The 24,177-nt window shown below is 38.1% G+C and overlaps 1 protein-coding gene across 9 annotated transcripts in view; it reads right to left on the reverse strand.

The window, feature by feature from the left end:
• Window positions 1-24,177, reverse strand: part of Zfp292 (zinc finger protein 292) — an 80,243-nt gene that overhangs the window by 9,267 nt on the left and 46,799 nt on the right. For 5 of the 9 annotated variants that reach the window (XR_015620049.1, XM_087550843.1, XM_087550842.1 and 2 more), the window contains 3 exons: window positions 14,089-14,291; window positions 6,876-7,012; window positions 4,028-4,169 (listed from right to left, as the gene is read on the reverse strand). Coding sequence is in view for 7 of the 9 variants with exons in the window: in XM_087550843.1 (XP_087406969.1) it covers window positions 4,028-4,169; window positions 6,876-7,012; window positions 14,089-14,291 (482 nt within the window). In the remaining 2 variants the exon portion in view is untranslated. Of the gene's footprint in view, window positions 1-551; window positions 647-4,027; window positions 4,170-6,875; window positions 7,013-14,088; window positions 14,292-24,177 lie in introns of all 9 variants that reach the window. The other 4 variants (XM_087550847.1, XM_087550845.1, XM_087550844.1 and 1 more) reach the window with 2 other exon arrangements.

Raw genomic sequence — 24,177 nt, forward strand, 5'->3', positions numbered from 1 at the left:
CCCATATCAGGTAGCTGACAACCAGAGTCTGATTTCTGATCTCTGCAGGAACCCACATGCGTATATATACACACACACATATATACACATACATTCATATGAATAAAAAAATAAAATACAACCTTCTTAATTCACTTACAAACTCATTCCTCAGACCCCCTAACTTGTTAGTAATCAAAAACAATTATTTGAGTCTTAAAAACAGGGTTTCTAGTGCTACCATAAAGTAAACTGTGAACGCATCTATAGAGTACTCTGGCATTCTTAAGGAGAGACACATGGACTAGGAGTCTCAACACTACATGGTAGCTGAAAGGGTTGTAGCATATATTCATTTATATTTACATATATATATATTTATATATATATATATATATATATATATATATATATATATATATATATATATATCCATGTCTCCCTCTAGCAACAGATGATAAAATCTTTAAGGACAGGGCTATAATTTTAAAGTCTAACTTTAAGAAGTATGAGAAAATCTACACTACTTGAATGGAGATGCACCAAACTGCACTGCTGGGTGTGGTACATACCTGTAATCCGAACACTTGGGAGGTAGAGGCAGGATGGAGCAGAGTTCTAAGCCGTTACAGATCAAGTTCCAGGCCAGCCTGGACCATATAAGATCCTGTTTCAATTGATCAAAGCACACTATGATTATGAGGATATGCTACAATCTGTGCTAAATAAATATACTGAGTTTAAACTATGGCTGTCATCATGGAGAAACACTCTAGGCAGAACAAGGGGCCTCCATACAAGAAAAGAAGTAGGGATGAGGCAGTCACTTTCCGCTATCCCTCTGACTCATCTAATTGAGAGAGGAAAGCCAGACTGGTTAAGCTAGGGGTGTAGTAATGAGTTCCAATTAACACCTAGTTACCAGTGCTTCTAGTTCAGAGTTCTTCTGCTCCGCCATGCTGCTCAGTAAGCTAGATGTTAAGTAGCAACACAGCTGCCTGCTAAAACTGCACAGCAATAGCCTCAGAAACTCACTGCCCTGTTTCAATCATTGTTAACTGTGACACCCCGTTACAGGACATAAAACGATAAATAAATAAAGATGAGTTAACAAGGGTGAAGAGAGAGGATGAGCTACAAAGTGGAAAGTTACACTTTGTTTTCACTCCTAAAAGAAAAATTATTTCAGGGCAAGATAGATACAAAAAATATATTTAAGACTTACTGGCCAAATACAGACAATAGGAGATATTTTAAAAAGAGGATTATTTTTGTTTTTATTTCATCTTTCAAAAGAATTTGTACAGGATTGTTAAAAAAGTTTTGATGCTGAACTTTTACATTCCCTGCAAAGATAGCACTTTTAGGGCATTTCTTCTGTACGCATTCTGTAGAAAAGAGCTGAATCTAGGTTACTATAAGAAAGTCAGTAACACACCGCTGGGGGTAGCTCAGTGATGGATTCTGATCCTGGCAAATGTGCAGCATCTGCTTGTCAGGCTCTATACATGCATATGATCTATGTGCTCTAGAAGATGCTTTTAAATTTTCCATTACTATGTTTCTGCATTCCCAAAAGTTCTGAACCTTTTAAAACTTGGTCATTTTAATAGTGTTGCTCTTTTGCATGCTTTACTATTTTGTGTCTTTTTTATAATGTATTCTCTTTACATTACCCATACTATTAGACAAGTTAATCCTGTTTCTCTCATTGCTAGTGCTCGCTATGCATTTTTGTGTTAACGTGTTCTCTGAACGTACGTCTTCACCACGTGTTCTTGACAACGACAACACAGCACAGCTCCCAAGACCTAGATTCACAGGTGGTGGTTATGAGCTGCCAGGTGGGTGCCAGGGATCAACCACTAAGTCATCTCTCCACCACCCAATTATTTTTAATTAGGTGTTTGCGTACATGAGTTGCAGGTACAAGAAGAAACTAGAGGTTCTGAGTTCCCTGAAGGTGGAGTTATGATTGTGACCTGCCTTATATGGGTGCTGGGAACTAACTCATGTCATCCAAAAGAACAGCGTGTGCTTTTAACATCGAAGCCTTACCTCCAGCCCTAATCCTACTATTCTTCAGGGAAATCATGCCACAGTTTTCCTTTGTGGCTTTATATGCAGTTTATGACTTTTATTTATTTTTTTATTTAATTAACTTGAGTATTTCTTATTTACATTTCAAGTGTTATTCCCTTTCCCGGTTTACGGGCCAACATCCCCCTAACCCCTCCCCCTCCCCTTCTCTATCGGTGTTCCCCTCCCCATCCTCCCCCCATTGCCGCCCTCCCCCCAACAATCACGTTCACTGGGGGTTCAGTCTTAGCAGGACCCAGGGCTTCCCCTTCCACTGGTGCTCTTACTAGGATATTCATTGCTACCAATGAGGTCAGAGTCCAGGGTCAGTCCATGTATAGTCTTTAGGTAGTGGCTTAGTCCCTGGAAGCTCTGGTTGCTTGGCATTGTTGTACATATGGGGTCTCGAGCCCCTTCAAGCTCTTCCAGTTCTTTCTCTGATTCCTTCAACGGGGGTCCTATTCTCAGTTCAGTGGTTTGCTGCTGGCATTCGCCTCTGTGTTTGCTGTATTCTGGCTGTGTCTCTCGGGAGAGATATACATCCGGCTCCTGTCGGCCTGCACTTCTTTACTTCATCCATCTTGTCTAATTGGATGGCTGTATATGTATGGGCCACATGTGGGGCAGGCTCTGAATGGGTGTTCCTTCTGTCTCTGTTTTAATCTTTGCCTCTCTATTCCCTGCCAAGGGTATTCTTGTTCCCCTTTTAAAGAAGGAGTGAAGCATTCGTATTTTGATCATCCGTCTTGAGTTAAGCCTGCATGCTTAATTCTATCCTTCTCTCTCTTTTGTAAGCCTTGATGATGGACTCAGCTTACTTATGCAGGGCTTTTTACATGAATCCTGTACTGACAGCACACCCCTTCAAAGCAGTTCTGTTCCTGTTTGCATAGCTATGTCACAGCCCAGGTTTCTCACCTCTTAAACGTTCACCATTTACTTGGCGCAGGGATTTATGAACTAAACAGCCCCCTAATCTTAACTTAACATAATTAAGAGTTATGGTTATCATTTCTTGGGGAAAGATTTACCTGTTTTGATCCAGAAATTAGCTGAGTATTTATTATCCAAGGCTGTCTATCATCTATTATCTAGTAAGTTTTTCAGTGAAATGGTACTTCACAGGTTCCAGACAGGGAAGAATTCACACTCACTCCCTAATTTGAGAGGGTTCAACACTTCATCTGATCTCTATATACTTTCTCTGGTCTCTCAGAGGATACCCATCAACTCAAACTTCCTTTCTCCTCTCATCTATTCCTCCCTCTCCTTCTCCCTAACAAGATCTGATGTATCTCAAGCTTGGTCTGAACTATGTAGTCACGGGTAAGTGCAATCTGGGACTACATGTGTGCACCAGCCACTTCTGGTCCATGTGGTGCTGTAGCTCTGCATGCTACAGCGAACACTCAACCAAATCTACAGCCAAGCCCCTAGTGCAGGCTTTCTGAGCCAGTTATGAAGTTACTGTGTGTTGAATCCTAGGAGGGAGGGGGACTCTTAACGTTCGTTCTTGTGATCTCAGCAGCTACACAAAGCATTGCTCTACTCCATCCAGTGTCTGTGGCTGTTCTGCAGTAGAGGGTTCTTAAGGGTATTTTCCTGACCCACTGTAAGCAATAGAATAATTCCCACATTCCTGTTTACACTTTCTAAACTTGCATAGAGCCAAACGACCAAAGCAGTATAACACATACTAGGACACTGAAAAACAAAAATGGGAAATATTGCAGATGGTAAGAGCAAGTCTTTTGTCTTTATATGAACATTTAGGTTTCTCTAGATCAAATATGTCAAAGGATTAATAGTAAAAAAAAAAAAAAAAAAAAAAAAAAAATCAAGGCCAAAGCACCAAAGTGAAAGAAAAAATAATAAAATCACCGAAAGTGTCAAAATAACAAAAGTAAAGCTCTTATTAAAGACAAGTTACACATATTATATTAAGGAAAAGTAACTTGATTACTCTTACCTCAGAATTAATAACTTTAATCAGGAAGAAAATGTGATATACAGTCTTCGTTAACAAAGAAAGTTGGCGACACCTTTCTAGGTACACTTGCACTGACGGTTCTACCCTTTGCTGCAATTTACTCCAAAACAAAGTGAGCTCCCTTTGAAAAGAAAAAGTATGAAGGATAAACAGGAGTAATGCAATAATCATGAAATAATCATATAGTACGTCAATATAGCCATTACATTTGAAATTAAAACTAATGTTAGATTCCAATTCTATGGATAAAATTATGTCTAAATATAAGATAAATTGGCACTCGAGTTTCTAAAGAATAGAAATTAGATGCAGTTTCTTACTGTATTAATCAGCATTTTTCAATCTTTTAATAAGAAAACATGTAACACTTAAACAAGTTATGTAAAAAAACCTTTGAGTCACATTTGAACTTTAGACTATGTATATAAAAATACAAAATCTGTGTGCATAACATCTAACAAGGTATAAGAATTAAAAACATACCTTATCTAGCTAGGATTAGGGGTGTTCCTCAGGGATAGAACCTTCACTGAGCATTCAAATTACACCATCACCCCAAATAACAGCTTCATAAAGCAAGGATCTTCTACATTAAAATCTATCCAGAAGGTTGTTACTATCAGATGAACAAAACTACCAAGGATGTTATAGACGCCAGAAGGAAAACACGCATTTGTAACATAAAGGTTAAATAAAAAGAAAATTAAATTCTATACTTATCTGGTATTAACATTGTTTTCACACAAAATAACTAAAATGGTGAATGTGCAGGCTATACCCACTTTTTATTCCATTCCTCATTTAATCCCCCCGCTTCGGCATTTTCAACCATAGTTCTCAAGAGCAGCTTTTGCTAGTGTTACTCCTTACATACTGTCCTCTTCACTGCTCACTTAGGGAGTGAGACACCCACGGAGGGCCTAACTCAGAAACTTTTTGGCGACGTTCTCCCGTCTAGTTCTGTAGAAGTGTCATCTACTCTGCTTGTTCTAAACCTGAGTCGTAATAAACTCCTGGTCCCTTCAGCAGCATGCTAATAACAGCAGGCCACATACAGCCTGATTGGTTCTGGCACAATATCCAACTCTCAACGACAAGTTCTTCAAACCACATATTTCTAAGAATGGATCTTCTCTCTAAGCAGTGTCACTGGATGAAAAGGGCGCCTGCCATTCTTCCTCCTTCAGCATCTCTCTAACAGAATCCGTCGTTCTCTCCAAACAGCCCAAGCTTTTTACTGTACTCAAAGCATGTCCACGTTTACTGTACATTCCTTGTGCCTCATGCCGTACGCATAAGGAAGGCCTTGTATGTGCTATTGGATTACTCACCTAAGCTCTGTGACTCCACTGTCTTCCCCCATGAGTCCTCTCTAGTCATTCTCCAAACAACTCTCACCTGTGCTTTCAAACTGTTTAAACATGAAGGCTTAATGCTGCCCTTCAGGGTTGGTAAGAGGCAGCTTCTGTGTGTCATATAAAACTCACTTCGATGTCTTTTTAAACCAACAGTGATTCCCTAGACATTATTGACTCTCACAGTGTCTTATGCCCAGAATATCTACTTGTCCATGATAAACACGCTGTGGTTATCCATGACTTGAAGAGCAATCATCCCTGTATTTAAGATTTAACTTATTCACAAGAAACAACTACTCAGAAAAGTTTGCACAGCCATTTATTTACCTTGCCTGCTCTATAGTCATTTACATGCCGTGTGAATGCAAATATTCTTAAAGGCCAGGAGGCTATAAATCAGCCTGTGTGTAAGGACGAGCTTGCCACTGAGTGACAGCAGCTCATCTGGAAGAGTAAGACACAAAGAGCATACCCGAGAAGTCAGCAGGGAGAGCAGTCTCTACAGTACTAAATAGACTGGACTCCACAGGCTGTAAGTGCTGTCATTCAAATATACGATATGTAGGTGGAAATATACTCTAATCACAGGTGGGTACAAAGAGCTGAAAACAAATTTAATACTGTCTGATAAAATAAACCTTTTGAATTGTATTGTCTTTAATACAAACAGTTCCTAAAACTAAAATATGAACTATTTGATAATCAGATTGCATAGAATGGAATACCTGAAAATACACTTTTTGCTTTGGTAAGAAAAAAAGATTTTAAAAATCCCTAAATTATATAAATATTTTTTCTGTCCCCATCATATCCATTCCACAGTGGCCAACCCCTTAAAAAACTGAGTCAGTCAATCAATCTCAATTTGTCTGTGTGTGTGTGTGTGTGTGTGTGTGTGTGTGTGTGTGTGTGTGTGTGTGTACGTACTGTTTCTCTTTCTCTCTTTTTTTTGGGGATTGGGAGTTGTCCCAACATCCTTCAATGCCATTGCAGCCATGGACACCAATTACCCAAAGCAGCAGGTGGCAGCATGAATCATGGCGTCCACGCGGACTCCATAGTAGTACAGACCATGGGCATCAGCATGGCCTCCAGCAGCAGCACACAAAGGGCCAGGTTACTTTCTGTCATCTCTCCTGCCACCAGAGGCAGTGTTAATCATGCTCAGTGTTACTGCCAGACGCCATGTAGAAGTCTGTGGTCCCTATTGCTGCTGGAGGCCATCTTGATAATATAAATTCTTAAAATCTACTTTGTATTCTTTTAATTGTTTTTATTTCTTTTTTTAGACTGGGTCTCCCTGTGGAGTGTTGGCTGTCTGCAATTCACTATGCAGGCCAGGCTAGACTGGAAATCATAAAGATCAGGTTACGATTCCACAGAGTAAGGGGATTAAAGGCATGTGCCATCCCACCTGACCTCTGTTTTCTAATTTAACAAAATCTCTTTAGAAAAGGAAAGCAACTCACCAAGCACAGTACATATCTCCTTGCTGGAGCTGCCGTGACAGAAAGGCAGTACATAAAACAAGGGCGCTTTTCTCATCACCCTCTGATTCTAAATTACAGATCATTTCTAATGCATCTTTGCAATCAACTTCCGAAATCTATAGAAAAAGGAAACAGAAATAGGACATGAAGTGGCATTAGGAGATATATATATATTTTTTCAATGCACAGAAATTCTCATCAGTAAAACATATTAGGTTATACACTATTAAATGATAAATGAGATAAAGACTTGGCAATGGTTTTTAAAAAATAACCATTCCTTATAACTGATAAAATATTAATATAATATTCTGAGAGTAGTAAAAAAAAAAAAAACCCACAGGATCCCAACTACCTTCAGAAGTGCATGAATGTTCAATAAATAACAGGTGTTAATTAATCATAAACATCTTTTAAATTGGATCCATTAGTGAAAAGAAGTATACAGCACTGTTACTCTGTTACTGTTACTCTTTGACTCACTGATTCAAATCATTACTAAAACCAGAAGGCACAGAGAATGTAGTGGATATAGACTAGTAAACTGTCTATTAACCTTACGGGAAGAAACAATGCAGAATATTGTATATAACTGTATCACTTTCAAAGTTGGCCACTCATCTCTATTTTCCTCTCCATAGAAACTTACTCCAACTCAAAGCATTCCTGGAGGTTCATATACTCTAAAGACAGCCTGAATCATTTAACCTAGTACTTAAGACAAATTTAAGATGTATCACTTTATTATTTATACATATAAAACAGAATTAGCCAATGATGTCTACAATTTGCTATATCAATAGATGACGTTATTTTTGTTTCACGAAATAGATTTACTGTCCCCTGATCTAATGAGACGGTGAGAAAAGTAAAGGTCACCAGCACCGCGCACCACAGAACCGTGCGCCTCCTGCTTGATAACCTTTCTCACAACTCATCAACCAAGGTCAGCAGACGGATGTGTGTTATGTGTTTAAGGCTGAGCGAGTGTTCATATGATTTTAAGGTTGATCAGTAATAGTAAGGATGAAGGCTGTGACAACTGCACTGGGAAACTAGAGGTCTGGCATGGCGGTGCTTGAAGACAAATCTCGGCACTCAGAAGGCAGAGGGGCAGGAAGATCAATTTCTAGGCTAGGGTGGATTACAAAACAAAAACAGAACAAACACTAAGAAAACCACCAATTTCCTCTTTTGTGATCTAACAATGACTTGTTCTTAAAGATGTTAAAGAGGATTTTGTTTTCGGTTATGTGTATGTATTGGTGCCTATATGTGCCATGTGTGTGCCTAGCACCAGAGACCAGAAGACAGAGTCTGACTGATTCCTTCAGACTGGAGTTCCGGGTGGCTGTAAATCATCATGTAGACGCTAGGAGCCAAGTCTAGGCCTTTGTGCTTAATCCCTCACTCATCTCTTTAGCTAGCAACAATCATTTTAAAATAAGGATGGAATTAGTAGCTTGTTCTGACAGAATCCTAAACTGTGTGTGGTCAGACAGACCCAGGGGAAAGGCTGAATAAAGACTGAGTGTGTCTGGACTTCCTGTCAGTTAACTCCAGTACAGAAGAGGAGTCCACTACTCCTGTCAGACATGCTGTAGCAAATCTTTACCTGAGCTACCCCATTTACACAACCCAACAAACAAGGGACCAAAAGATATATGTTTATACAATCATTGTTTTAAAATATCTATAACATGTTAAACACGATGTCAGACATTTCATGTACACTATAATTATAATTTTCCCACTAGGCGGGAAGTGTAATATTTTACAGATAAGAAATTATGTTATTTGCTTTCAACAATTAAGAATTAGACCTACAAATCAAACCCTGTCTGACATCAAAGATCTAAACTCTTATCATTTTATTACATTATTTTATAAGGGTTTTGCTAATTTTAATTATTCTAACACGTTCATCATGATAAATGTCAGTGAGATGAGCTGTGAGTTCTTTTTAAAACCATTTTTATGGTTCTTTTTTTTTTTTTTGGAGCTGGGGACCGAACCCAGGGCCTTGCGCTTCCTAGGCAAGCGCTCTAACCACTGAGCTAAATCCCCAGCCCCCAAAACCATTTTTATAACATGTTAATAAGTCATGAGAGCAAACTACCTATTAGGGCCAGCTCTTCAGAATTAGCATAGGTAATCGACACTACCAGAGCTGAAGTTCACTTACCTAAATTGCTTGGAACCAGATTTGCTTTACCTTTCTGATTTTTTAAATTATTTGCATATATACAATGAGATACTGGGTTTGGGATCCAAATTTGAACATAAAATTTCTTTTCACATCTTATACACATTGCCTGAAGATCATTATCCCATGCAGTATCTTTAGTGTACCTGTGTCTTGCTGTGACCCATAACATGATGGCAGATGTGGAATTTTTCATTGGTGATATGTCTGTGTTCAAAAAGTTAAGAGATTTGAGGAAAATTCAGACCTCAGATTTGCTAACTAGGGATGCTAAAAGAGATTTAAGCTACTCAAAATTATTAATTTATTGACAGTCAAGACTTCAATACAGGCTTAGATTCATCTCAGTACTCCACATACCTAAGCATATTGAGGTCCAATACATTGCTTTTTACTTTTCATTTATTTTACATTGTTCAAGTTTTTAAAAATTCATTATCTCTTGACAATATGATTTATTTGAATCTCATCATAGTTTCTAAAACCTGAATTCCTGTTGAAAGCTCACATGGCACCAATTGTAGATTATCCCACAGTACCTCCATTAAATCAACTCTTAATATTTTAAGCATATGTGTTAATGCATTTATTCCTCTTTTTATATATATATATATATATATATATATATATATATATGTATGGGTACATATAGGGGAAAAACATATGTATGTGTATGCATATCTAAATGCACACAATGCACCAACTGAAATATCTCGAAATATCCTCAAAATATACAGAAACTTCAATTACAAGCTTCTGTTGCTACTACGGTTCTCCAGTGCATGTGGAAGCATGGCCGTGCACTAGCATTCAGAGGAAACAGCTCTGTGGCCCTGCTCCTCTCCTCTCCCTCTACACAGGCATCAAGGAGTAAACTCAGCTCCCAGACTTATACAGTATGGACCCTTGCTCAAACTTAATTTTTCCCTGATTTGCCAGAAATTGGACTCTTAAAAAAAAGGGAAGCCAATAGAGATAACAGAACTAAATTTAAATTAATAAATAGATTAAATTTGTGGCAGTAAAATATAATCATTTGAACAATAATTGTGTTAAAACTACAAAGTACAAAGTAATATAATTCAGAAATTACCAATATCCCAATTTAGGGACTATGTCCTCTTTTTATAAAATAGACCACATTTCCAATGTAAGAGCAAACAGAATGGTCTATTTGTTAAAGATATACTATGCTAAGTCCTCTTATAAAGCAGAAATATAATATCAAATGTAAATAATGACTATCAAATGTAAATAATGACTTTATTTTTATATGGTTCTTTGTTCTGCTTAATAAAAGTATAAAACATTTAAGTAGTACTTCATGTTTACCAATTATATTTTAAAATATATTAGTTCTAAATATACATTAATAGTCTCAAGATTACAGTGTGCTCAGCAAAATAAGATAGTTTCATACAGAAAAGAATTTAAAAGCCAACCTATCATCATACCTAAAGGAGTGTAAAAACATTTATAACTAGCTGCTATTTCTCTATCAACACTCTGCAGTGTCAGGAAAGAATTTCACAAACTGTTCTCAGAGGGCACATTCACTGCCACGTTTTTTTGTTGTTGCTTTTCTGAATAACCGGTCTCTACCCTATTTACAATGTACAGATTCTTTGTTTTAATTCTTGATTTTTTCTTTTAAAGACTGAGCATAGCTTGTGTTGATCTGGAGCTTGCACTCTTCCTGCTTCAACCCTCAGTGTTGGGGTTACAGGTCTGTGCAACCATTCCCATGTCTATCATATGCAGATTCTTAGAATCAAGTCAACCTCTGTGAATTAAAGGTATCCGTATACTATCAAGGATTCGAGAATGTTCACTTACAAGACAACAATCTAAATATCCAACTGTCTGGTTAAATAGACCACAAATCTATATTATGGAATTGCAGTTATTACTGAATGAATTGGAATGAGGTCAGTTAAGGACTGTGTGTTTTAAGTTTATAAGATATGTATGTGTATTAGAAATGTAAAAGTATTTTGGTTATATTTCAGAGCTGATTATTTAAGGGGACTTTGAAAAAAATCTTTTACTGTGTGTGTTGTGGGGGAGGGGAATGAATGACATGGTGTCAGTTAAAGTGGTGCCTGTCTTCCCTGACTGTTTTTCTGCCTTCACCTGGGTCTGTTGTTCACTGCTGTCCCCATGTTGTGATCCTAGGCACACTGGAACTACAGACATGATTGGTACCCGTGTTTGACTGGGCTCATGGGATCAGGTTCTTGCACTCGTATGGCAAACACTTTATGTACTCTCTGTACCCCAGAGAATGTGAAGAGGGAAATGATGATTAAAGAGAAAAGGGCATTCAAAACCTTTTCCATGTTTATTCTAAAGATAGAATCAACTGATAAACTGGATGTAAACTAAAGTTGCCAACTGTTCTATTACCTCTGCCAAAAATCTAAGAAAAGCTCATTATTTAAAGAAATGTTAGATGAACATCCTTTTTGTTTAATAGCCCTCTAGGTCTGCCATCTAACGGAAAGCTGCAATTACTATTGGGAAATAGCTCATTTTTTGCCCATCGAGTCATATGGACAAGAATTTCCTCAGGATTATCAATCCAGACCACATATGACTTTTAATTAAATCTATCCCCGAATTCTCTAAGGAACATGCTTTTAAAATTCAAATCTTACACACACACACACACACACACACACACCCCAAAAGTGAAAGAAAGGAGAAAAAGAAACAAAAGCTGGGGCTGGGGGAGATGTATGTCTGTGAACACGATTCCTAAAGGGAGCCATGTCTGGGAAAGTTTCAAGGTGCAAGTGACATGAGTACTTTTTCCTTGGGGCAGAAATAGTAAGTCTAGTTGACAAGTCAACTTTAAAACCTTTTCCCCATATGGGACAAGAAACAAGTTTCAAATACACCTCTAAAAACAGTATTACCAAATCTATTTCTAAGAAAAAAAAAAAAAAAAAGACTTTCACGAGGATTTATCGATGCACGGAGACCCTAAAACTTGATCAGCGTGACTGACACCCTTCCTTGGTTGGAGGACACGGAGGTCTTGGTGAGCCATGTTTATTAACAAGAAGATAAAAACAAACAAAATAAAGCAATTAACTCGACGTGTTTGATGAAAGAACTACCTAGACTCCCCAAAGAGAATTTTTCTGGTATGTATCTCAGAGTAGGCCAGGCTGCTGCTGCTGCTGCTTGACTCTAGATAATTTTACCAAGAAGGAATAGGAATTTCGTATTTCAAGGTTGGGTTATTTAATAGAAACACGGTTTTTGAGACTATGAGCTCAGTCTTTAAGTTCAAAGGTGATCTAACAACCATGCTCTTAGACAGTCCTCCATTAACAAGCCTCACTAGTGCAGACACTACACGCCATTACTGTTACTGCCCCCATTGTCTGTAGAACTCACTGTGCATTTGTTGCCACAGACACTAAGAGGCTATTATAAGAAAATTTTACATGTCAGTTAAATTCTCATTTTCAACTAACAGGAAAGTTTCAGTTTTAGATTTGCTGTCATATATGGTGACTGAAAATGCAAGTTGTCTGTGAAAATACAGGAATCGGTAAGGAGAAATAGTTATAGGTTAGGCTATGTCTAAACTAACTGAATAAGGTCCAAGCCTGAAAGCCTACGTTTTACTCCATCCAGCTTAGAAACTGACTGAAATCACTCTGGTTTTCCTAAGGCTTTCACCATATGCAAGAAGCTTGTTTATCATCTTAGTCCAAATCCTTACCATGTAGTTTCTTCGTTTTGCAATCACAGGAAAAAGCAAAGAGCTATTATTATACAATCTTTACCCTCATGTAACAATCTCCTGAGGCAACCATGGTTCTGAACTCTAATTGGGCTTCTCTGTCTACTGGGGAGTATACCCAGAATGTAACTGTGTTCTCCATATCATAATTCAGCCTTCCCTTTAAAGTATCAAGTCCATCAAAGAGAAAGGTACTCTACCCTTGGCAATTTCCACTGGTATACAATGAAGTATGATCCTGACCACCTTCATTTCCTTTCTCCAATGTCCTCATGTCTTAAAAAAAAAAAAAAAAACAAACAAACAAACCAATCCAGAGTCCCCTGAGTGCTGCCATGTGTGTGGTGAAGCTATTCACTGGAGCATGGGAATTCTATCAGTAGCCAGCACCCTGGCCCCACCTCCCCGACAGTCTCCCTCTCAGCAAATACACACTGCTAAAAGCTCCTTAGTAAGAGATGGAACCTGTGGAAATCTCCCCAGTCTATACCAGAATTTTGAGGAATCTCCACAATTCCTTTCTTTTTTATCACTCTAGAGTCAAGATATATAGCAGAAATATAAGATATTTGAAAACAGTGCTCATAGAGTGAACACTTACAGTTCAATACACTATTAATTTTTATGTAAATTCTTTAAACACAAACTACTATATCAACTTTTAATTATAAAAGTGAATGCATAAAAATAAAGAATTTCCTTTTGGGTAATGATTATACTACCAAAACTCTGTGCAAATTCTACACTTGAATACAAATGAAGTATAAACAGAATCTTAAAATGAAGCTAAAAATTCACATAAAATATGCAAATAACATTTAATTTTTGGATGGTATATTTTGTTATATAACATGTATCTAAAGACAGTCTACACATAGAGAGATAATTTATATGACTTCTCCCTAGTCATATTCTTCTTGTTAAATTAGTCTAAAAATATTCCTAGATGTCAAATAAGAATGAAGTTATGACATGAATACTGCCAAAAAACCCCACTGCCATCGCACTGTTAAGGGCACCATATTCCCTTTAGCTTAATCAAACAAACTCGTCACATAAATCAGAAGGTCCAATCTGCCCCATGTGATTCCAGTTGCCCTTACCCAGAAGCATGCCATGGCATAAGGCAATCGCGTTCCATTACTTACAAACTAAGGAAGTCCAAAACATCCTAATTAAATTTAATTTATCCACTTTAAAAAATAATTACTAACAAAAAATATACTCACCTCTTCAATTAGCTTTTCACTTGGTGATGATGTGCAAAGACAGACAAGGTAAGTCTGTTTAAAACTACCTTTTGTACCAATCTCAGGATGATCAGAACACAGCTTTGCTAGAGCGGTTGCTTGACTTAACTGATTTGTTTTGATTAGATGTTTAATTCTCATATCCAACAAGATGGGACCCTCAAAAGCTAAAAATTCATTCACTTAAAAAAACAAGACATAATATATTATTAACATTTGGTAATTAATTTGCAACACAAATACTTAAAAAAATGTAAAACACAGAAACTCAAACTCGTTCCTTTTAGCAATTTTCTACTACTGTCAGTAAGGCTATCATAAAATATCTGGCTTTATAAATAAGTAAAGGGCTATCATACTGCGCACCTTGAGACAGGGTCTTAAACTGTACAGCTTCGGATGTCCTGAACTCTCTATGTCGCCCAGTTTGGCTTACAACTTGTGACCTGCCTGTTTTAGCTGCCCGATTGTTAGAGGGTTACAGGCATGTGACGCCATACCAAGCTTGCCAACTTTTAAAGTTATAGCAAAGGTTTTTATACTTAAGGCCTCATTTAGAATGGACTCAAGTTTTGTTTTTTTGTTTTTTTTTTTTTCTTTCTTCTCTTCTTTTTTGGAGACACGGTATCAACAGTAGCCCTGGAAGGTTTGGAACTATTAGAGCAGGCTAACCTTGAACTCATGGAGATCCTCCGGCCTCTGCCTTCAGAGTAAAGATGTATACCACCACACCTGGCTTGAATAAACCTCTTGCTTACATAAATAGTTCTGCATCAAATTCTTTTAAAATCACAGTGAATTTCCCAATGCAGTTATTCTTTTTGTTTGTTCTGTTTTTGGTGTTTGAGACAGGGTTTCTCCATGTAGCTCTGGCTATCCTAGAACTCACTCTATACACCAGGATGGCCTTAAATTCATACAGATCTGCCTGCCTCCTCCACCTCCTCTGTGCTGGGATTAAAGCATATGCAACCACTGCTGGGCCCAAAGCAGTTCTTAAACAACCCAAACAGCACCCAACTACCCATGTAATAATAAAGGGTATTCGGACAGTCTTGAATAAGAAATTCAACAAATATTTGGTTTAACATTGACAATGTACTTATTCTTTTACAAAGGGGAATCCTGTCTTTTTAATTGATATTTTAAAATAAATAAAATTTGCACCAAAAAAAAAAAAATAGTAAGAAGGGGGAAAAGTCTGCCAAAGGAAAAAATCCCTTAAATGTACTTGGGATTTTATTTTATTTCAACATATTATGGCTAAGACACTTAAGTACAATAACCTATTCTTCTGAAGCCTGTGGTCTTTTTGGTTCTCTAGAATATGAAGTCATTTTGCATCTGTTTTAACAAGTATGAATTCAAATCCTTCCCTTAGATTTCTGTACCTGGATAAAAAAATCATGTTTACACATTTCTTTCTTGCCTTTAGAAAACTCCTAGTAACCAGTAACTGAAATATTCTGTAGATGACATACTGTATTCTCTGTGAATTCACAGAAGATGTCTAGTGAGTAGCTGAGAGATGGTCTTTCCTTTTCCCATTCAGTTCCTGCCTAGAACCTTTTAATCTACCCTTTTCTGCTCTCCTAGAAAAAGTCACGTCCATAGGCATCGTGACTGTGACTCTTCAGAATTAAAGTCACAAATACTCACAATAACACAGAATTCCACATCTACACCATTGCTTACGTCAGTCTACACCTCTGTCCTACTGCCCCTTTATCGTTACACTGAACTAAAAGTTAGAAAGTATAAAGACTAAACACGGATGAATCAAATGTACAAATATCTAGTATCTTTATCTGACATTACATTTCTTTTTTTAGTTTACATGATCTTATTAGGACACTGATATTTCAATATATTTTCCATTGAGTTCATTACCAAAACAAATTCTAATAAAAGTTTTAAATGACTATTTACATAAAGTTAAAATAAGGTTATTCTATGAGTAACTGGCATTAAGAAAAAAGGAAATTTTAGAGATACAAAGTCTGAGAATTATTACAAATTCTATCATGGAAACTCATAATCAATAGGATTTGAAAAATTACTGTAATGAATGAAATTTCAGAGTGGCAAGTATCTACCAACCACCTCTGTTCACAACCACCTCTGTAACTGCAGTCCTAGGGGATCTGATGCCCTCTCTGTCCTCCCCAGGCAATAGATAGACACATGGAGCACATGCATACATGCAAGTAAAACACAAGCATAAAACGATGTATTAAATGTTGTCTTAAAAATTCAAAGTCATAGGCACTTATGTTTAAATGATGGGAAACAATGACAAACTTAGAGAAAAACAGGTTTCTAGGAGCACCGAGCCCTGGAACAGAAGGGACTTGGTATGACCAATCTCTGCAGCCCCGTCACTTGGCAGAATGAGTACACTGAGGCTCTCACAAAGTGAATGATTCCCTTAAGCCACAAAATCATCTCAGGACAGAACCAAGATTAGAGCGTGTTGTCTGACTTCTAACTTTAGTATTTCTGTAGGACCAGTGGGGGTAAAGACCTATCTGAGTCGTGTACCTATTTCTAATTTGAAAAATTACCCTTTCTCGTCAATGAAGAGGTGTGCAGTAGCACGACCCTCTGAAGGAAGACTGCACACCTGAAGGGAAGGCGTCAGATGAGGGCTCCGATTCACTGCACTGCACTGCTCTGCTCTGCTAACGTCACTTCTCCCAGCTCCTAATCGCCTTCCTACTTCACCTCAAGTCATCTCAGGACTTGGCACCATTCACTATCTCCAGTCTCCGCCATGGCTCTCCTACAGGACTGTGATGTTAGAAGAATGTGTTTAGTGCTCACAGACTTGTTTTATGTTCGTTATCTCTGAATACCTGAACAAAGTGCCAAGTTTCACTTTCTTCTATGCTTTTCATACCCACACACCATAAAAAATAGTCAAATTGTAGTTGTGTTTAGTCTGTGTACTTTCTCTGCATCTACACTTCAAGAAGAAAAAAAGGTCTAAACTGGTTTTAAGCTTATCAATATAGCTAAGTGACAAAACTGCAATCAATGAAATGTAAATAAAGAAAATATCCAATAAAAGAAAAAACAGCAATCTAGGTATATTAAAAATATACAGTTTAATTAAAAATATTCTTTCCATTAGTGACACTTTTATAGATATTAAAAAATTATCCAGGTGTAGTGACACACACCTTTAACCCACACACTTGCGAAGCAGAAGAAAGTGAGTATCTGAGTTAAAGTCCAGACAGAATTACAAAGACCTTGTCTCAAAAGAAAAAAGGAAAAGGAGGAGAAAGAAAAAAAAGATATTTTTAAGGACAAATAAACCATAGCACAAATACTGTTGTATGTAAAACAATTTGTCCCTTCAATCTTGAATTCCCCACAAAAGAGTGAGGCCAGCTTATTTATTCACTAAGCACATGCTCTTGCGCCGGGTCTAACAACTGTCTCTGTCACATCTTGGACGCACCGCTCACTCGTCAAGAACAGTTAGTCAGCAGCACACAACGGAAGCTCCGCTGGACAAGACGGCGGCATGTGTAAGGCTAGCACTTAAAAGGCTGAAGCAGGAAGGCTGGCATGTGCTAGAGGTCAGTAAGCTGAACACAGTAAGTTCTAGACCCACCTGGGGTGTACAGTGAGACCATGTCTCAAAAAAGCAAATGAGAAATTCCCGAGGGGAAAGGGAGGGGGTGCTGTATCACACAATATATAACCAACATCTACTTAGCTATGTTCAACCCAGAAACAAGTCAGCTGCAAAAAAAAAAAAAAAAAAAAAAGTTCTTCTACAAATGAATAACCAATATATCCATTCATTTAGTCCTTCTGCTATTCATTTCCTTCTATTCTACCTCCAACCACTGACCTCAGCCCCATCATAAATCACTAGACCATTGTAAGGGGCCTCCTTGGCTTCAACATCATTCCTACTGCTTCAATCCATTCTTATGGAGGAATCTAGACTACTGAAGTCTTTAGCTGCTGCTGCTGCTTGCTTCAGCTTTTTAATTTATCCTGATAATTTTACACATGTATATAATATATTCACTCCACTTCATAACCTTGCCCATTCCAAATGGAAACTTTTTGCAACAAGTACTCTTTCTATTTTCATGTCTTGAAAAAAAGAAAGGGGGTAGGGGCAGCTGAAGAGATGGCTCAATGGTTAAGAGCACTGACTGCTCTCCCAGAGGTCCTGAGTTCAATTCCCAGCAACCACATGGTGGCTCACAACCATCTGTAATGGGATCTGATGCCCTCTTCTGGTGTGCCTGATGGCAACAGTATACAGTGTACTTAAATAGAGCAAATAAATAAATCTTGAAAACACACACACAGAGACACCTACTGAGTTTAATTAGAGCTGTGGTCATTTACTGGAATATGGACAACTATTCAGGGCTGCATCACGGGAAAAACAAACACATATAACAAGGGAGTAAAGGCAGAGGGAGACTGGCAAGATGGCTCTGCGGGTTAAGGGTTTGGCAAGAACTGAGTTAGATACCCTGAAGTCCCATAAAGGTGGAAAAAACTGGACTCCACAAACTTGTCCTCTAACTCAATACGTGAGAGAGCATGCATGCATGCACACGCACGCACGCACGCACGAGCGGACGAAACAAGTTAAACCGTTGCTGACAGGTGGAGGCTGCACTCTATCCTTTCCAGGACAGTTAGTGGAAGGTGGACAGCTCCGGCTGAGGAACAAAACTCCCTTTTTTAATGTGTGGCCACTAGCAGATCTCCCTCCACCCCAACAAAGCCAATGTGATGCTGACATAAACAAGCTCACAGATCTCGTAACAGAACAGAAGTCAGGAGAGACTTTACCACCTACACCAAAGGATCATCAAGAAGTGTTCTTAAGATACAACTCAATGGACAAAGAAGAGTCTCTTCATCAAATACTGTTAAAAAAAAAAACCAACCCACATGCAAGAAGAATGACACTAGACCTTTAATCTTGTACCATCTATGAAAATTAATTTTAAAAGTATTAAAAATCTGAACATAAGACCCAAAACTATACAAATTCTATAACAAATCATAGGAAAAATTCAAAATGACATTATATTTTGAAATTATTTCTTAGCTATTACCAAAAAGACAGGTAATGGAAACAAAAACTAATTAGGAGTCTTTAAATTTCTGTGCATCAAAGAGAACAATCGATAAACTAAAAAGGCAAACGACAGAAAGCACTTACAAATCATACATGTGATAAAGGATTAGTACACAGACTAAGAACTTATAACTCAAATATGTTCCTATTTTAAATGGCTATGCAGTAAGGAGCTCTTTCTCTAAAGACGACATACAAACAACTAATAAGCATATAGAACATTAAAACTTAATCGGGAAAATGAAAGCCTAAATGACAACATGCCACTCCGTAACAGCAGAATAGGCTAATGAAAGAACTAAAGGTGTTGGTGACAATATGGAGAAACCAGGACTGTAAAATCTTATAACTTCCAGAGTAAACAGTACAGCAGCTGGTCAAAAATTTGCAACAAATCATCGTAAAATTCATCCATTTCTGGATAGTACCTCAAATGAACAGAAGGCATGACTTCTGAGATAATAGTTCCCAGGTTTATAGCAGAAAGTGCTAACTAGTTTTGTGTCACCTTGAATTAGGCTAGTGTCAGGTTGAAAAGGAAACCTCAACCAAGAATAGAATGCCTCTGCAAAACTGGGTTGTGGTATGTCTTGACTGACTACTGGGAGGGTAGCTCACATCAGATGGCCCCAGCTAAGCTTATGGTTCTGGGAGCTAAGAAAGCAGGCTGAGCAAACCAGGAGGAGGAAGCCAGTAAGCAGCACTCCCCCATGGCCTCTGCATCGGCTCCTGCCTCCAGGTTCCACAAGCTATAAGATGAAATAAAACTTCTCCTTCTCAAGATGACTTTGTTCATGGTGTTCTATCGCAGCAGAAGAAATCCCACTCGGCACAGTACTAACTAACCGTGAGGTTGAGGGATGGAAGCAGCATTTGAGCAAGCTTTACACTTTAAAAGCTTCCTTTGAGAAAGCAAGGAGAAAAGAGAATTACTGGATTCCACATTCAGCAAAAGGTTGACAAGCTGACAAGAAGACAACTAAATTATTTCAACAGAGAAGCACAGTGAGAAATGCTGAAGAATTCAGTGTGGCAAAGTTTTGTTTTATAATTAAATTTTATATTTAAGAATGGTAGAGAAGAAAAACAAGTTCATGTCTAAAGATATGCAATAAGTGTCAGAACTCAGTGCTAACGTGTAAAATATTAATAAAATTAAAACCCCAAAATGAAAATCATTCAAAATGTTAGAGCACTAAAGCTGAAGGAGGTGGTTTCAAGGGAAAGGCCTATTGCTCAAAATTAGGTATTACTTAGCACAAAAGGAGAATTTATCTCTTATGAATTGCAGTAAGACTTAAACTAACAACAAAAAGAATAATTTGAAACTGATAAAAACTATAATTAATGCTCAAAAAAAAAATGAAGCTGATGGTACATTTTCAAAGCAGCAAAAAGGAGATGTTTTCCTAAATACAAGTCTGCGAATGGCTTCTGACTAATTAATTCAATATGTGTAAGTTATAATTTTCAAATAAATTATCTCAAAACACATGAAAAACCCATATGAAAAACCTGAACTCTGACATCTAGAGAAAAATACAAAAGGAAAATCTCTATGATGCTGATCTGCTGTGGCTGTTTTAGATGAAAACATAAAAGACCATGACTCATGACTGAACACTGAGGAGCTGGACCTTTAATGGAGACCTCATCTACCAGTGGCTGTTAGCAGGAAGGCTAAGGCCGTGTGAAAGAGCACACCCACGAAACTTCTGACAGAGCATTTGTATGCTACAACTACTAACGTTCACCAAGAAAACAAGTCCAAAAAAGTAGGCGATGATATGAATTGATTCTTTATAAAAAAAAAAAATACAGATGACAAATGCACCTTTGAAAGGATATTGAGTATCATCACTCAATGCAGAAACTCAAATTACCATAAAATACTGTGTACCTCCTCAATACCTACCAGATGGCCCAGCTAGACACCTGCTAGTAAAGAGCTAGAGTCACCACAGTCATCTGACAAAACACAAAACTCTATACAAGTATTTTATTGGCCTGACATTCTCTAAGACAGCTAAACAGAGTTTACCACCAAGACCATGTAACTAAACTCTATGGATTTGCCTAATTCATGTGGAAACTCACAGAAACTTACATGTAACATTTACAAGTAGCTTTGTTTAAACCACTAAAAATGATGATGGCCAGGGCGTGAATCAATCACAGTACGTAGGTACAAGGACATCCTAACCAATAATAAAATGGATTACCTATTACATCATGCAGAGACACAGAGAAATGTTAAACGGATATTGTTATGTCAAAGACATCAAATGAAAAAGGCTGCAATTATTCAGTACAGAAAAGGCCAAACTACAGGCAGCAGCACGTGGATCAGTAGGTGTCAGGTTTTGGTGAGAAAGACAAATGGCTGATACATAGATGTATTTTTAGAACAGTAAATCTATTATGGATGGACATATAACACAGTTTTTGACAAACTATAGAACTTTATAGCAAAAGGAATGAATGTTAAGGTGTTTAGATACCAAAGTTTTGGAGGCGTGATAGTCCAGGAGTGACCTGAATGTGCCTAATGGTGGAGCTGGTTTATCTGCCTGACAGGAGCCTGGGGCTTGTGAGTTCTACAACTGAGAAAAACCAACTTGGGGAGGGAGGGAAGGAGTCTAGGTATCTGACAATGTCTACAGATCCCACACTAAGAGATGGAGAAACAATAACTAAGAGTGTAGTAATGCATTAGTACCGTAGCACCCTAACATATTCATAATGTACTACACAAAAGTTACTTTATCTGTGTGAATCTGTCCAGTGATGCACATAATTGTTTCTGATACTATTCTCCAATAAAAGAAGGGAAACATGCAAGACCATCCTGGAACATCTTGTAATAGGAAAAAGCAAGGAAGTAGCTCAAATAAAAACCAAAACCCACGATGAAAAGGTTTCATCAATGCAATCAGGAAATTCTCACCAAAAGCTAGAGGAATTTGAGCAACAGAATACTGTAGTATTAGACTCAGATCAAAGTATTATTAAATGTCCATGAGTACACACTAATGAGCAACTAAATGGGGAAGATATAAATATCTGCAGAATTCTGAACAGAAGACATATGGAGTCTCCTCTCTCAAGGAGGTAGAAGATAATTTCCTACCTCTTAGGTGTGGGATTTACATAGGAACATCCTTGAAAGGACATGACATGGGAAGAAGATCAAGCTCAGAGTATAGAAAACTGATACCCTGCTCTGCTAGGCAGACTGTTAAAGGTCACTTCAACAATAAGTCATGCTGACATATGTGATGACAGAATGGTATTGTCCCTCTGTGGTCCTTCTTCCAAAGCCTGAATCCTCATGTGATCATAGAACACTGAACAAGTTTCAATGAGGACACTGCACAAAATGTCTAAACCAGTACTCTCGAAACTGTCAAGCTGGTCAGAAGGGGGAAAGTCTGAGAAGCTATCCATCCTACCAGAGGGACTTAGGAAAATGACTAGTGTAGTGCAGTGGACTAGCCTGGATCCCGGGACAGAAGGACGCTGTAAGTAAAGACTACGGGACTCTGAACTGGATTCCACTGATGACACTACTTATCCTGGCTTGTTAATTTTGTTCAATGTACTATACTAACATAAGACATTAACACCTCACAATCACTCTATAAATGTGTGATTAAAAACAGTAAATGAGGCTGGCATTGAGGTTCACAAGTGTTAATCCCAGCATCCAGGAGGCAAAGAAGGATTACAGCAAGTTGGAGGCCAGCATATCTCAGAGAAAAAAGGCAATACCCAAATGATGCTTCAACACATAACAAGGACACATGCTCCACTATGTTCGTAGCAGTCTTATTTATAATAGCCAAAAGCTGGAAAGAACCCAGATGTCCTTCAACAGAGAAATGGATACAGAAAACGTGGCGTATTTATACAATGGAGTACTACTCAGCTATCAAAAACAATGACTTCATGAAATTCATAGGCAAATGGATGAAACTAGAAAATATCATCCTGAGTGAGGTGACCCAATCACAAAAAACACACATGGCACACACTCACTGATAAGTGAATATTAGCCCAAAAGCTTGGATTACCCAAGATACAATCGACAGACCACAGGAAGCTCAAGAAGGACGACCAAAGTGGAGATGCTCAGTCCTTCTTAGAAGGGGGAACAAAATATTCACAGGAGGAAATACGGAGACAACATTTGGAGCAGATACTAAAGGAATGGCCATTCAGAGCCTGCCCCACCTGGGGATCCAGGCCATATATACAAACACCAAATCCAGACGATATTGCTGATCCCAAGAAGTTCATGCTGACAGGAGCCTGACATAGCTGTCTCCTGAAAGGCTCAGCCAGAGTGAGACAAATACAGAGGTGAATGCTTGCAGCCAACCACTGAACTGAGAATGGGGTCCCCATTGGAGAAGTTAGAGAAAGGATTGAAGGAGCTGAAGGGGCTTGTAACCCCATAAGAACAACAGTACTAACCAACCAGAGCTCCCAGGACTAAACCACCATCCAAAGAGTACACATGGACAGACCCATGGCTCCAGCTGCATATGTAGCAAAGGATGGCCTTGTTGGGCACCAATGGGAGGAGGAGCCCTTGGTCCTGTCAAGGCTGGACCCCTGAGTTTAGGGAAATGTCAGGGCAGAGAGGCAGGAAGGGGTGGGTGGATGGTAAGGAACACCCTCATAGATGAAGAGGAAGGGGGGATGGGATAGGGAGTTTATGGAAGGAGAACCAGGAAAGGAGATAACATTTGAAATATAAATAAAAAATAAATCCATAAAAAACTATAACTTAATAAAGACATTACCAAGATGAAAAAAGCTATATATGATAGTAGATCTACAACTGATAAAAGTGAGAAAGAAATATAGCTTAAATAATAAATACAGTGCCCCAAGGATCTTGGCAAGTGGGGGAGACAGGATGGGTGGAGTACTGAAGT

This window comes from Rattus norvegicus, chromosome 5 (assembly GCF_021556685.1).
Source record: "Rattus norvegicus strain SHRSP/BbbUtx chromosome 5, alternate assembly SHRSP_T2T, whole genome shotgun sequence".
Taxonomy (NCBI): Eukaryota; Metazoa; Chordata; class Mammalia; order Rodentia; family Muridae; genus Rattus; species Rattus norvegicus.